At 44.8% G+C, this 15053-nt stretch overlaps 1 protein-coding gene across 1 annotated transcript in view; it reads right to left on the bottom strand.

Annotated features, from left to right (window-relative positions):
- Positions 1-15053, bottom strand: part of TBC1D1 (TBC1 domain family member 1) — a 243683-nt gene that overhangs the window by 27961 nt on the left and 200669 nt on the right. The window contains 1 exon segment of the mRNA XM_010365815.2: positions 8188-8346. Within this exon segment, the coding sequence (XP_010364117.2) occupies positions 8188-8346 (159 nt within the window).

Here is a 15053-nt window from a genome sequence, read left to right as displayed (position 1 = left end):
CTACTTTACCAACTATAGATCTGTGCAAGGTCAGCTTTTTGTTTATATGCTTCAAATAACAAGCACAACCGAATGAATGAAGCAAATAAAATTCAGCAGATTCTATTAAATCAGACATTAAAGAGATTTTTTAAATGTAAAAACAATGTCACACTTCTAACCAATTTTATTTTGGAAAACAGTCATTTTTTATAATTTTTTATATGTACAAGTTTATTATTGCTATGTAAAACTAAACAAGAATCAAATAAATACTAATCTCAGTTTTAATTAATTGTGAATTTGGTAAATATTGATGGGAATTATCCATGGAAACAAAAGCTCTCTGGGCTACTCAATAATTTTCAAAGTGAATGGCATCCTTCCATCAAAGTTTGGGAACGGCTATTCTAGGCTAACACGACAACTCACCCACATTCATGAGTAAACACCAAGTAAAGAGGGAGAGGTGGGTCACGTGAGTAGAGAGTGGATGAGTGGGATCAAAAGCATTTCCTGGACAATCCACATTCATATAATCCAGTGTTGAGCACTGCAGCCCTCCAGCTCCCATTTAGGAATTACTAAGCTAGCACTGATGGCATTCCACAAAGACCACCCATATGATGTTCACCTGCAGCAGTGGGCCAGAGCCGTGGGCAGAGCACCCCTGAGAACAGCCCCTCGCACCCAACTCAAGGCACCTTAACTATGAGCAAAAGACTGTTTGCTGTTTGTTGCATTTGTTCACAGTTTGTGAACAGATTCTAGATTGAAGCTCTGCCTCAAGAAGACAGGACAGAAGGCCGCACACCCCATAGGAGAAGCACGCTAGCTCGGGAAGATGCCAGCTCAAGGAAAGCTAATTTCTGCCAACCTCAAGGGAAGCCAGGTAAAACTATGCAATCCTTCCTATAAACGCTTCAGGATATAGGGCCTGCCTCTTTAAACTGCATTTTACAACTTACCACAAAGCAGAGAAGTGCAGGTCCTTTACATTTTCCTGTAAAGCAGACTACCTTCATATACAAAATAAGAATGGGATAGTTAAGTGGAGAGGGTCAAACATGAGCGTTAAAAAACCTCTTTATTAATATTAGAAAGACATTCGATGTGTCTTGTGAATCTAAGTGGAGAAATATGCCAGAAAGGCCTATAAGATGATCCACAATTCAAACATACTTCTAAATAACCTAATACTTTCTTTTCATGAAGTACTCTACAAACTAAGTGTTCCTACGGAATTTTGTTCATCTAAGGGATGTTCTTCCAGGATGAATCTTTTCCTTCTTTATCACTTGGAGGTGGAAGAGCCTTCACCCAGCAATTTTCAGGCAGCAATCCTATCAGGATCATCTGGGGGCTTCTTAAACCTGCACATCCCAGGCATCAGAAATTCTCAATAAGCAGCAGGTCAAGGACGGTGACCTCAGGAATGTGTTTTTCACAAATCCCTCAAGAGATCTTGCAGGTGGTCCCTGTACGGTACTGTGAGAAACCCCACCCCATCTCAGAGTGTCCTGCCTTACTCTTTTCAGAGCCCATCTGACTGCATTTTCAGCGAGACCCCTGATATCTCGGCTCTGTTTACCATGCGGCAGCTGCTACAAAAGGCCAGAGGTCTCTTGCAGCAAACACGGGGCCACTCACAAAGCTAGTCAGTCTCATGGTGGCTCTGCACAGTTGACTAACAAGTTTCTTTCTTTTGCTCTTTTCTCCAGGGAGTGGTACTGGCAAACCAGCAATCTGACACTGACCCTCTAACTCCTCTGCAGAAGAGAAACCCTACAACCTAATGATCTCTAAGATTCCTTCCTGGATGAAGATCTGGGATACTAACATCATCTCACATTGTTGCATTTAGCTCTGAGCAGAATTTGAAATGAGATACTGAAGATAATAAACACCCTTTGTTACCCTCAGATTTTTAAGTCACGTGGTTATCAGGTGCCCAGTGTCAGTCTTCCCACTAGAATGTGTGCTTCCCAGAGTGCAGGGGATCACCCTGAATGGCAGAGTTAGGAGATTAAGGGAGAGTTCTTTTAGGAGCAGATTGTTTGGGGGAAGCACTTGAATGAGCTCCCACCGGCTCTGTGAGCCCAACTCTATGACCAGTGACATCAAGTTGGTAGCTTAAAATTGGGGATGGGGGGAGTAGTTGCACAATGGAAATCTGCACACACTGAACACCAAGGGCTTCCTCTGAGGGGTGAGAGGAGCTGCTTATTAAACATTTGCCAGCACCACCGACTGACTTGAAGGAGGCGGGAAGATTCCAGACCTCCATGAAAGGAAATCATACCCCACTTTATTCTTCTCTTTTATCACCCACATTTAGTTATCTCACATTAGACTTAAAGGGTATATTTAGAATGACCAAATAAATATGATCCCACGATGTGTTCCTGATAAGATCAGAGACAATGGCTCACTCTTCGGAATAATGTGTGTGGCTGGTGGCGCAAGAATTCATTGGGCTCCTGAACTGTGGTTGTTCAACTGACCTTCATAGAGCAATGTCCTCAACTGGACAGACAGGTACGTGACATAACAAGACTGCTGAATGTTACATTCTAGGTCCCTTGCTGTCTTTTGCCATGCAAGTTTTTCGTTTCTCACACAGGACTTCAACTTAAAGATGGAAGAGAACACAGTGGTCCCTGCCAGCACCTGCTAGTAATGAGCAGCTCCATCTGCCCCTCAAAGTGCACCATGCTGCTGTGTGTCCAGGCCGAGTGAGGCAGCCCACCGCCTGGGAGAGGAAAAGGGGAAGCACTCCCCTCTGCCCGTTTGTACTTGGTCATCTTCAACACTCTCAGCTGATTCCTTCCTTTTGGAGGTTCTCCTATTTCTCATCTTTTATGGATTCTAAAAAATCCAACTGTTCTCCTACTTCTCATCTTTTGTGCATTCTAAAGGTTCTCCTACTTCTCATCTTTTATGGATTCTAAAAAATTGGATTATAGTTTATTTTCTCCTGGATACCAGGCAGGCTGTATACATTTAGTCGAAGCAAACAATCAATATGATAGCTCTGTTGCTGGACCCGTGACCCACACGTGTGGTCTGGACACACGCTTAGCCTCTCACGGCAGCACAGGCATGCCAAAACATGTCTGGTCTCCCTGATGGAGGATCTCTAGAAGCCCACCAAAAAATGGCACTTCTGGTCACCAAAAGATCATCAGACTCCTGCAGGGATTATAAACTGTGCCACCCCCTTACTGACCTATAATATGCAGATTAATAAAACTACAGCCATTGATGTGGGGGAGATTAGGTGCATTCTTGCTTCCGCTTTCTGATCTAATGGAGCTCCTGGGTTTCTGGGCCTGTTAGTGTTCTTTCGGCTGAAGCTCTCCTATCATGGGAGAGGCTGCACGTCTTACTGGGGAATGCAGCTGATGGCTGGAAAGTGTTCTAGGCTGGGATGCTAGGGAGGGAGCAGATGATGTGAAGCCTGAAGGGGGTCCCCCAGGAATTTCCCAGTGTCACTGTCAGCCCCCAGTGTGGTCAGGATGACAGTGCGAGTCCCAGACAGAAGGCAGGATGCTGGGCAGTCCGTGTTGTCTACCCAGGATAGGGAGTCAGAGAATTAGAGAAGAAAAAAGTGGCAATTGTCTAAGGGCTGGACAAATGGATGCAGATGGGTGGGGCAGGCGCTTGACCCAAGGCTTCAAGAATAACGTGATGAGTATCATCTGCTAAGCTGAGAGCAGTTGCCTCTGGCTGGTGTGATCTACCCCAAAGGAACAGGATTCCACCAAAGCAGGGGTGGGGAGAGTTGTGTTGGGATGGAGTGGGCAGAGCCAAGAAACACAGAAGCAGCATGGTGCCCTAGAAGGGACGTGGTATGGAGACTGAGGAGACCTGGGTTCCAGAACTCCTTCTGGCACTGAGTAACTCGCAATGTGGGCAGAGAACTCAAGCTCTCTAGGGCTCAGTCACAAAGTAACTTGTGGACAGAAAACTCAAGCTCTCAAGGGCTCATTCATCCCCTCTAAGCTGGAAATAACGGCACGTGCCCAATGACACAGGGTGTGTAAAGATGAGATCTGACAAAGGTTGAGAAAATATTTCACACACTATGGAACGCTACCCAGCCATGAGGCCTATTATTCTTACTCTTTGGAGGAAAACACATTGTCAAAACAAAACAAAGCAAACAACCTGTTTAGACTAAAAGCCAATTTCAGAAAGTATAGCAAGAGGCAGGAAAACAAAAACCCACGAAAATTCAAAATATATCCAACCAACCATTCTGTTCTTCTGGCCAGAATACGAAAGTCCCTTTTTAAGGAAAACTGAAATACGGATTTGATTTTGCTCTGTACTACACACCTTCACTGGGCCTTGAGGTAGCCATGGTGTAGACTAAACAGAAAGTGTAGACTAAACAACCGACTTGGCCACAGCGCAACCTTGGGTGAGAGGAGAGGGGGAGGTAACGGGTAGAGTCTGGAGAAGCTTCTGAGGGAGGCCTCGGGTGGACTCAGCTGGGCAGGGAGGGCACCTGGGACTCCACTGCCGGGTCTGGGCCAACCCCAGTTTCCCCGTTCCAGTGGGGAGAGGAGACTGACCCCGGGGGGGTCCCTGGAAACAGCCTGCAGAGACACACAGAGGTGACCTGGGAAATGTATTGCTGCACACGGAGTTCCTCTTAGGCCCTCGGGAAGTATGTGGATAGCATCCAAACTGGAGGCCAGGCGAGGAAGGAAAAGAGTAGGGAAGAGACTGTCAGGGACAGGGGCAGCAGGGGGAGAGGGGAGAGGGTGGGGAGAGACAGGGATGGACAGGACTTGGATGCAGTCAGCCCTGCCAGTGGACGGGAAAGGCCAAATCCCGGTCTCCCACAGACCTCACGCCAGCTCGGGGAAGGCTCCCGAGCCCTGCAGGGGAGACCGTGGTGGCGCTCAGGCACACACAGTGCCCTGGAAGCGCACAGTCACGCCGAGGCCCTTGTGCTGATCTGGACTCTTCTTTTCCTTCTGCAGAAAAGTGACGACATCTGAGCAATAAGAAGCAGGGGCTGATTGTGCGCGTGGAAGAATGAGGGGATACTGCAGGGGAATGAAGAGAAGAAGGCAACTGAATCCAGGAGGGGAAACACCTTCCCGTTCCTCCTCCCAGCCTGTGAGCAAGTGTGGGGAGCAGGGCTGTCTGTACTCCCTCCCTTTCAGCCTCCTACCCTGAACCTATTTCTCATTTTGTTTCACATGATAGGAACATGATGGCATTTCCTGTTACTCACCATGTCAGCAAATGCAGCTAATGCTAATTCACAAAACTGCTTTCATCAGGGTCAGTGGGCCAAATGGGCCCCAGCTCCACCAAGCCATTGCCTTGGCCTGCCATTGCACAGCAACACGGGGCTCCTGGGCTCAGAGGGTCCCAGGGAAACACAGTGACAGTGGGTTCAGTTGCTGCCACCTCCCCTCAGTTGACTTTGTAATCATGGTCAACATGTGACCTCAGTTTCTTCATTTCTTAGAGAGGGTGCAGGCCACCTTCCCAGGCCTGTTGTGAGGGCCCATGAGATGGCGGGGCTAGTGCAGTGTCTCATACTCTGAATCTTAAAGAGATTCTTTGAACATCTGCTGTATGACAGCCACTGTCCTAGGAGCCGAGAGTATAATGGCCAAACAGCCCCAGCCCAGTCCGCAGAGGGCTGCATCCTACAAGGGAGAAAGGCAGTAAAAAGTCACTGCTGTATACTAAGGACAGGTCGGCGAGGTGGAGTAAGAAGAATAGGTTCCGCTAAGAGTTGAATTACCATTTGACCCTTCAATACCATTACTGAGTTCATACTCAAAGCAAAATAAATCATCCTACCAAAAAGATACATGTACTCACGCGTTCATCACAGCAGCACTATTCACAATTGCAAAGACATGGAATCAACCCAGGTGCCCATCAACAGTGAACCGGACAAAGAAAATGTGATAGACACCATGGAGTACTCTGCAGCCATAAAAAGGGATAAAATAACGTCCTTTGCAGCAAGGAACATGGATGCAGCTGGAGGCCATTATCCTAAGCAAACTAATGCAGAAACAGAAAGCAAGCATCACATGTTCTCACTTAGAAGTAAGAGCTGAACACTGGGTACACACGGACATAAAGATGAGAACAGACACCAGGGACTCCTAGACAGGGAGGAAGGGAGGGAGGGAGGGGCAAAGGTTGAAAAACTACCTGTTGGGTACTATGCTTGGTTCCTGGGTGACAAGTTCAATCATACTCCAATCCTAAGCATCATACAATACACCTTTGTAAGAAACCTGCACACACACTCCTGGAATCTAAAATAAAAGTTGAAAAAAAGTACAGTTTCCAAAGTCACACTGATTAGTGGCAAATTGGCTGTGTCACTTTCAGCAAGTTACATAACCTCTCTGTTTTTATTTTCTCAACTCTAAAGAGAAACAGAACAACATATACCTGATCATGTTGTAAGGATTAAAGAAAGGAGTTTAAGTCCCTTTGCACAACATTTGGCCCAAGGTGAAGTTAGGCACCAGCAGTGATGATAATAAGCAGATAACGGTGATGATGAAAAATGTGATACGCACCATGGGGAGAGTGTGGGGTGCTACAGGGGGCTTAGCAGGACACCTCATCCAGTCTTGAGGTGGGAGAGGAGACCACAATCAGGGACAGTTTCTCAGAGATGACATTTAAGCTAAAGAATAACCTTAAGGGTTATGAAATTAACATTTAAGGCTACCTACGTGGCTTGAGAGGAAAGGACTTCACACTGCCTGATGCAGCCACTGCAGGGCCCCAAAGCACTGAGTGCTCTGTGGAGCCTTCAGCAGCAGCAGCTGCAACCAGAACAGGTATTCTGGAAGCAGGGCCACATGCAGCAGGGCCAAACTCCCGCCACATCAAGCCAGCTCACCACCAGCAGAAATAGCAGCCTGGGTGACAGGTAGCAGGCAAAAAGGACCACACTGCCACCTGACCCTGTGCATGGCCACTGACAAGTCAGGAGGGCTCTCTGTGCATCATAATCACATGCCAGTTCAACAAGTTCTTCACAGAGGCAACTGCAAATCTATCCAATACAGTCATCCCTTGGCATCCACGGGGGATAGGTTGTAGGAGTCCCCAGATACCAAAATCCATGGTGCTCAAGGCCCTTCTATAAAATGGTGTCATGTTTGCATATAACCTGTGCACATCCTCCCATACACATTTTTTTTTTTGAGACGGAGTCTTGCTCTGTCACCCAGGCTGGAGTGCAGTGGCATGATCTCGGCTCACTGCAAGCTCCGCCTCCCGGGTTCACGCCATTCTCCTGCCTCAGCCTCCCGAATAGCTGGGACCACAGGTGCCTGCCACCACGCCTGGCTAATTTTTTTTTATTTTTAGTAGAGACAGGGTTTCACCGTGTTAGCCAGGATGCTCTCGCTCTCCTGACATCGTGATCCGCCTGCCTCGGCCTCCCAAAGTGCTGGGATTATAGGTGTGAGTCGCCGCTCCGGCCACATCCTCCCACACACTTTAAATCATCTCTAGATTACTTATAACACCTAATACAACGTAAATCCTACATAGACAGTTACTATATTTTAAAATCTATATTATTGTTTAGTTTTCATTGATGTTTTTCCCCAAATACTTTCCATCTGAGGTTGGTTGAGTCCCCACATTCAGAACCCATAGACCTGGAGGGCTGATTGTACATTGTTCCCATCTTCATATTTTATAAATTATTCAAGAGACAAGGTGCCACCCAGTTTCCAAAATAAAATCATCTAAGGCACACACACAAACTGCTTTCTACGATTTTTCTGATGAATTCTGTTTGTAAGCAGTAAAAACGAGGGAGTGGCTCCTGTAATTAAACCAAGCCTCGGTTCTGAACATCCATACGTTTTCCAGGATGTTCCTTCAGTTGGCTATAAAAACTCCTATCAATATTTGAGTTACTGGACTGAACCACAATTATGACTGCAGCTTTAATGAACACCCTCCCTTCATGCCAAGCAAAGTTAACAAGCTACCCAGTGAAAATACAGAGATTTTCATATGCTTGAAGACGACACCTGTGATTACCCTAGGGCTTTTTAAATTAAAAGTCTCAGTAGTAAATTTTGATTGCTAAACCTAAAGGCAGGTCAATAAATAACTTGGACACTCTCTTCAGATTTTTCATGTGAGTGAAACTTCCATTGTCATCTCCAATCGATGGCACAGACTTACCAAGGTCAATAAGAATCGCATGCTGCTGGGAAGTCAACTGCTTTAAGAGTTCCTTGTATGGCACATCCTTTGGTTGCTGTTTGCTGGGAAACTGGTGTTTAAGGTGGAATTGCTCAGCTAGAAATTTCCAGATTTCACCTCGGTGATGACGTGGCACACCTTTAAAAGGGGGAGAAGATACGGAGATAATTTATGCACCGAATACAACTTAATAATAAAAATGAATTGTGTTTCATGTTCCATTTATCCAAATTCACGTTCCCCCCCTTTTTTTTTTTTGAGACAGAGTCTGGCTTTGTCATCCAAGCTGGAGTGCAGAGGCACACTCACATCTCATGCAGCCTCAACCTTCTGGGCTCAAATGATCCTCCCACCTCAGCTCCCGAGTAGCTGAAATCATAGGTGCCCACCACCATGCCTGGCTAATTTTTTATTTTTGTAGAGACAGGGTCTCACTATGCTATCCAGGCTTGTCTCAAACTCCTGACTGCTCAAGCGATACTCCTGCCTCAGCCTCCAAAGTCCTGGGATTACAGGGATAAGCCATCGTGCCTGGCCACTGGTTTCATTATTAATTAACAGCATAGGAACAGAAGGGAGGCAACTATTTGCTTCTTCCCCTACTTCCACCCCCTATTCTCCCCCCACTTCCCTGGCCCCTTCCTCCTTTCTTCTCACTTCTCAAATGTGTTATCATGTTCTGACCCTGTCAGACTCTGCAAGGAATAAAGAATATGACCTGAGCTCCAACCTGGTGCCAATTAATGACATTCTAGGGAAATAAGGCCAAGTATGAAAAACTGTCATGTAAGATGTGATCTCAGAAACAAGAGAGAAACAAAAGGAAGTAGAGCTCAGATGAAAGATAAGCTGGCTCATTTTTTTTTTTTTTAATTATACTTTAAGTTCTAGGGTACACGTGCACAACATGCAGGTTTGTTACATATGTATACATGTGCCATGTTGGTGTGCTACACCCATTAACTCGTCATTTACATTAGGTATATCTCCTAATGCTATCCCTCTCCCCTCCCCCACCCCACGACAGGCCCCGGTGTGTGCCGTTCCCTTCCCTGTGTCCAGGTGTTCTCATTGTTCAATTCCCACCTATGAGTGAGAACATGCGGTGTTTGGTTTTCTGTCCTTGCAATCGTTTGCTCATTTCCAACTGAGCAATCAATTTGAACCAAGCCTTAAGGACGAGGGAAAAGGAAGAGAAAAGTGCAACCAGAGAGAAGGAACTGAGAGTGATTCAGTTTGCCTCAGGCACAAGGGTGCACGTGGAAGAGAGCAGCTGGCAAGAAGGCTGGAAGGGTTATTGTCAGAGACAAAATTGATGGCAAGAAACCTGCCCCGTGTTTGGTAGCCCCAGGGAACCATGCATGTTTCTGAGTTGAGGTGGAGTAAGCTAATCATAGCTGAGATTCTGGAATTCTGACGAGGCTTCTTTCTGCAAGATAAGCTGCAAGAAGGGCCTAGAGGCTGGGTAGGAAGTGACTGCATAGACGTTGCCATGTGAGCATCCAACAAAGCTCTAAAAGCAGAAAATGTCCAAGAGCCTCTACCTAATGCTTTATATGTGATTAATTTGAATACTCATAGTGATTGAAAATGTCTAAAACTTTAAAAAGTTCTCTTAAAGTCAAGGATGTTATTTAGGGCAAACTTAATTTTAAAAGGTGACAGTTTTGAACCAAAATTCTTTAGCTCATTACTCAGCTATGACAAGGCCAAAAAGGTAGAAATGGGGAGAGCAAGAAGACTGAAGAATAAAACGCCAAGTCTTTCTCGTCTCTTGGGAGAAAGGAAGCCTCCGAGTTAGGCACTGACCTTTCTTCCCATCCAGGAAAAAAAGTGGCCGCTTTGTACCCTGACCTGCCACTCAAACAGCCTGCCCAGGAGGATGGTTTCTCTGGTTTCCGTCTCTGGCCACCTTTGGAAGAAGTTTCTCCTCTGGCAAGGTAGCAGCAGCAGATAGCACTTATTGCGAGGCCACTGTCCACCATCACCATTCCACGCACATTATGTATATTGGTCCATATCATCCTCATCACCTTCTAAGGGAAACATGATTATCCTCATGGTAAAGAAAAGAGAGGCAGGGAGAACAGGTCCCTTGCCCCAGGTCATTAGGCCAGTGAGTGACAGCCCAGGAATGCTGACTGCCATTTTCTCTTGGTGTTCTCCATGTCAGAAACGTCAAATAAGGCTGCTACTCAAATGGGGACTAGAGAAAAAATATTTTGTGTTCCTATCTTGCAAAGAATGATAAAATAACTATCTGTGGATTTGAACCAAATAGTAATCATTTTATTAACAGATTCAAAAGTCTCACTGGGCCACCTCTTAGAAATACTTACTGTGTAGTAAGTACTTTCTTCTTTCCCTTTCAAATATCAGGTTTTTTGTTTTTTTTTTTTTAAGTTGCCCTGTAGAAGAAATACAGGGCCCCTGTCAACCATGACCACATCCTATACATTCTATAATTTTATCTCAGCATTAATATAATGACCCTGTAGAGTGAGTTGAATGGTGGCCCCTCAAAAAAGATGTGTTCACTTCCTAATACCTGGCGCTTCTTGTGAATGTTACCTTCTTTGCAGACAGAATTAAATAAGGACGTTGGGAGGAGGAGAGCAGCCTGGATTATCCAGGTGGGCCCTATATCCAGTGACAAGCATCCTTATAACAGACACGCAGAGGAGGAGATGAGAAAGGGAATCAATGTGACCAAGGAGGCAGAGGCTGGAGTGCCGTGGCCACAAGTCTAGGAAGCTGGAGGAGGCCAAGTGCAGACAGGCTGACAGCATGGTTTTGGAGCTATGGCCTCCAGAACACTGAGAGAAGAATTTCTGTTGTTTTAGTCACCATTTCTGTAGTAACTTGTTATGGTAGGAACAGGAAAAAAATATACCCTGATATCTGCTTTCTACTCTTACTCTATTTCTTGTCTCCCTCTCTGCTATTCCAGCTCATAGATAGATCCTGGGACCATACACACACGCACACCCTACCCACAAATACTTCAAATGATGACGAGAAGTAAATGTGGGCTAGAAAACAGTCAGCATGATAAGTGATTTATAGTGGGGCTTTTTTTCACAAAACACTTTTTCTCAAACTGGGAAATTTTCCCAAGTTATGAAATGTCCAATTTCCTATTACTAAATCATTCCCATTGTCTTATCAGACCTTTATTTTTTGGAAGAAAAGAATATTGGCTGTGTCACTGGACAGTACCAGATATTGTGGTATTCAGGAGTAAGCTTAGATTCTGTAATTTAAAGCACAGGATCATGTAGGTTAGACCCAATGTTTTTGCTAAGAATGGTCTGGAACACCTCCTCCACCGTGGTGCTGCCCACTCCTAACCCAAGAGAAACCTGGCAGTGGAGCCCACCTAGGGCTTGCAGGCAGGGTCTGGGTGGGCAGGAGGCCGTTCCTCCATCCCCCATGAAAATAGCTTCTTACTCACTTAAGAAATAATATACACTGTTTAAAAGTGGGGCAAAAAAACCCTCTGAAATGCAAGAGGTATAAAGAAGAAAGTGAAAAACTACCCATAACTAGAATGAGCATATCTTTACCATCCAAAGCAGGAAGCTTTTGAAAGTGAAGAGGAGGAAGGCTATTAATAATTTTGCCAGGACAGGAGTCATAAACCAGGGCTATGCCAGGTGAACTGGGCTCTATGGTCATCCTGCCTATAACCTGGATACCTGCATCATGGGTGTTTTTCCACGTATACACACATGGAAATATCAACTGTACCGGAGACCATACTGTACTCTCTTCATTTAACAACTCATCTCAGCCATCTTTTACATCAGTAAATACAGATCTACTTACGGTGTCTTTTTTAAGGAATATGACATGAGATAGTCACATGGTTGGGTTTTTCGTTTTGTTTTGACTATTAAACAATGCCACAGTAAGCATTCTTCTTACTGCAGTACACTTTTGGCTGATTAGTTTCTAGAGTAAATTTCTATAAATGGCATTGCTGGGTCAAAGGCAAGCAGAGTTTGCATCTGGCCCTTCCTATCAGCAGCTCAGGCAGCCACTCTGCAATCCCATTCCTAAAAAATACATTCTAGCTTATAAGGTTCTATCCAGTTATCTTTAGAGAAATCATTCTGGCGTGAACTAAACTGAATTATCTATAATGTCATGGGATTATGTTATCTTCTCCTAAATCGATACCTTAATCCTGGCCCCTTATCCAATTTTAACTGGGAAAATTTTATAAATTCCTTTATTTCCATCACTTCAGGGTCTTTTATGTCACTATGAGGAAAGGCCTCTTAATCCAAACAACTGTCCTCTCTTTCAAGGTCTCTGAGCTGAGTTGGCCTCTACTTCAAAGGTCAAAGATGTGATTCCAATTTTTAGATTCACATTTTTATTCTGAGCCACAAAATAGACCGCCGTCATTTGTTTGGAGTTGTTAAATCTTACTGTGTTAAAAACCACCTGTCTGACAAAGCCCCCTTTATGGTTAGAGCTTCTGCAGTAAAAAGTCATGTGGCAAAGTCAGGCAATACATAAGGAAATTGCAGGTCAGCCTTAGCTCACTCCAGTATACAGAATGCTCAATCATCTGTGCCCAACTTTCACTACCCAGGGTCCAGATTCCTAGAGTATTTCTATTAGCTCCCACATAATATGCCCAGTGAAAAACAAATATCCAGGTACCAGGCTTCTAAGAAGCTCAAATATTTGGAATAGCTGTCACAGACCCAGGCAATCTGCCTCTCGCAGAAGCAAAGACAGCTGAAGGCGATCATCTAGGCAACTGTGAATGGGGGAAGAACAGACTCATTCTTTTCTCTGCTTCTTCCTTTTCAAAACAGCAATTTGGGGTCATTTGGTATAAAGGTAAACCTCAAGAAACAAGTACAGGTGCAAGGAACACTAGAACTGGAAGAGAGCTCCAAGATCCTCTGCTCGGTGAAAGTCTCTCATTCTATCAGCAAGGAGGCAAGAGCCCAGAAAGAGGGTACCTGCCAAAGTCACATTGAAAGCTGCTGTCGATCCAGAGCTTCAATCTTCACCACTGCATGCATGTTCTGAGAAAAGCACCTGGAGATCCTGTTCAACAGGAGGCAGTGCAGTACAGTGGTGTGAACCCAGCTCTGTGGCCCTGAGCCACTACTCAACTGCTCTAAGCCCAAGTTTCCTTATCCATAGAAAAGGAAAAGGTGTAACGAACAATAGCTACCCATGATTACTAAAATCGACGTCAAAATTCAGAAAAGGTTAAAAATGCCTAAAAGACTATAGTAGAAAACACTGCTTTGTTCCATTAATGCTCCTAGAGATGAAAAATGCATATGCAGGCCGGGCGCAGTGGCTCACACCTGTAATCCCAGCACTTTGGGAGGCCGAGGTGGGCGGATCACCTGAGGTCCGGAGTTCGAGACCAGCCTTGCCAACACGGTGAAAACCCATCTCTACTAAAAACACAAAAAATTAGCCAGGCGTGGTGGCAGGCACCTGTAATCCCAGCTACTCAGGAGGCTGAGGCCAGAGAATAGCTTGAACCTGGCAGGCTGGGGTTGCAGTGAGCCAAGATCGCCCCATTGCACTCTAGCCTGGGCAACAAGAGTGAAACTCCATCTCAAAAAAAAAAAAAAAAAAATACATATACAATGTTTTTCCACTATACAACTGATAAAGTCAGGGAAAACTCATTTTATACATATTTGAAACCCTTATTCAAAACAACTGGTTATTTATGATAAGCTCAACAAGAACTCAGTAGTGCAGAATCAGATTAGACTCAGGCTTTTACTCTTGCCAGAAGACATTAACATATATTTTTAAAGGAATCATTGTTTGACTAGAATACTAATAATGACTGAAGGTAAGCTCCAAAATAGTGATTCTCAAACTATCTGTGAAGCATCAATTTTTTTTTCTTTTTTAAAATTTTCCAATCTAGGCCGGGCGCGGTGGCTCAAGCCTGTAATCCCAGCACTTTGGGAGGCCGAGACGGGCGGATCACGAGGTCAGGAGATCGAGACCATCCTGGCTAACATGGTGAAACCCCGTCTCTACTAAAAAATACAAAAAACTAGCCGGGCGAGGTGGCGGGCGCCTGTAGTCCCAGCTACTTGGGAGGCTGAGGCAGGAGAATGGCGTAACCCGGGAGGCGGAGCTTGCAGTGAGCTGAGATCCGGCCACTGCACTCCAGCCTGGGCGACAGAGCGAGACTCCGTCTCAAAAAAAAAAAAAAAAAAAAAAAAAAAAAAAAAAAAAAAAAAAAAAAAAAAATTTCCAATCTACTACAGGCTAATATTTTTATACAATACAGTAAAAATAAATTAGTAGAAAAACAAAATAAAAAAAAAACAGATGGACAAAATGTTAAGTCCACATTTTAAATTAGGATCACTGTGTCAAATTGCTGGAAACATGGAAACATTTCCAAATACTTAAGTCTCAAGTTCTGTACTTACGTCTTCTTGGACCAGTAACAGTCTGGGATGGCAGATCTCACTGAAAAAACAGTGAATCCTGCCCGCTCTCTAAGGCCTTACAATATAGCTGACACATGTTGTGTGCTCCTCACAACATTCACTGTTTGCACCCACATCTTACACTTGTGGAAACTGAAGCTCAGAGAGGGTGAGGCATTTGTCTAAGATCACACTGCAAAGTAAGTGGCAGGGCTGAGATTTAAGCCCAAGACCACCTGTCTGAGGTCTGTGCTCCACACACTATGTTGTCTCCCTAGAATACCCAGAGACAAGGCATACAATTAGTTTCTAGTTTATAATTCAAAGTATATCATCGAATCATTATCCAGTTTATAGGTAATGAAGCCCTTGGGTGTTCCTGTCTTCCCATTTCCTGGCCTTCTG

This window comes from Rhinopithecus roxellana, chromosome 2, assembly GCF_007565055.1.
Source record: "Rhinopithecus roxellana isolate Shanxi Qingling chromosome 2, ASM756505v1, whole genome shotgun sequence".
In the NCBI taxonomy this organism is placed as follows: Eukaryota; Metazoa; Chordata; class Mammalia; order Primates; family Cercopithecidae; genus Rhinopithecus; species Rhinopithecus roxellana.
Note: the sequence above shows the minus strand (reverse complement) of the source record. Positions and strands in the feature narration are given on the sequence as shown.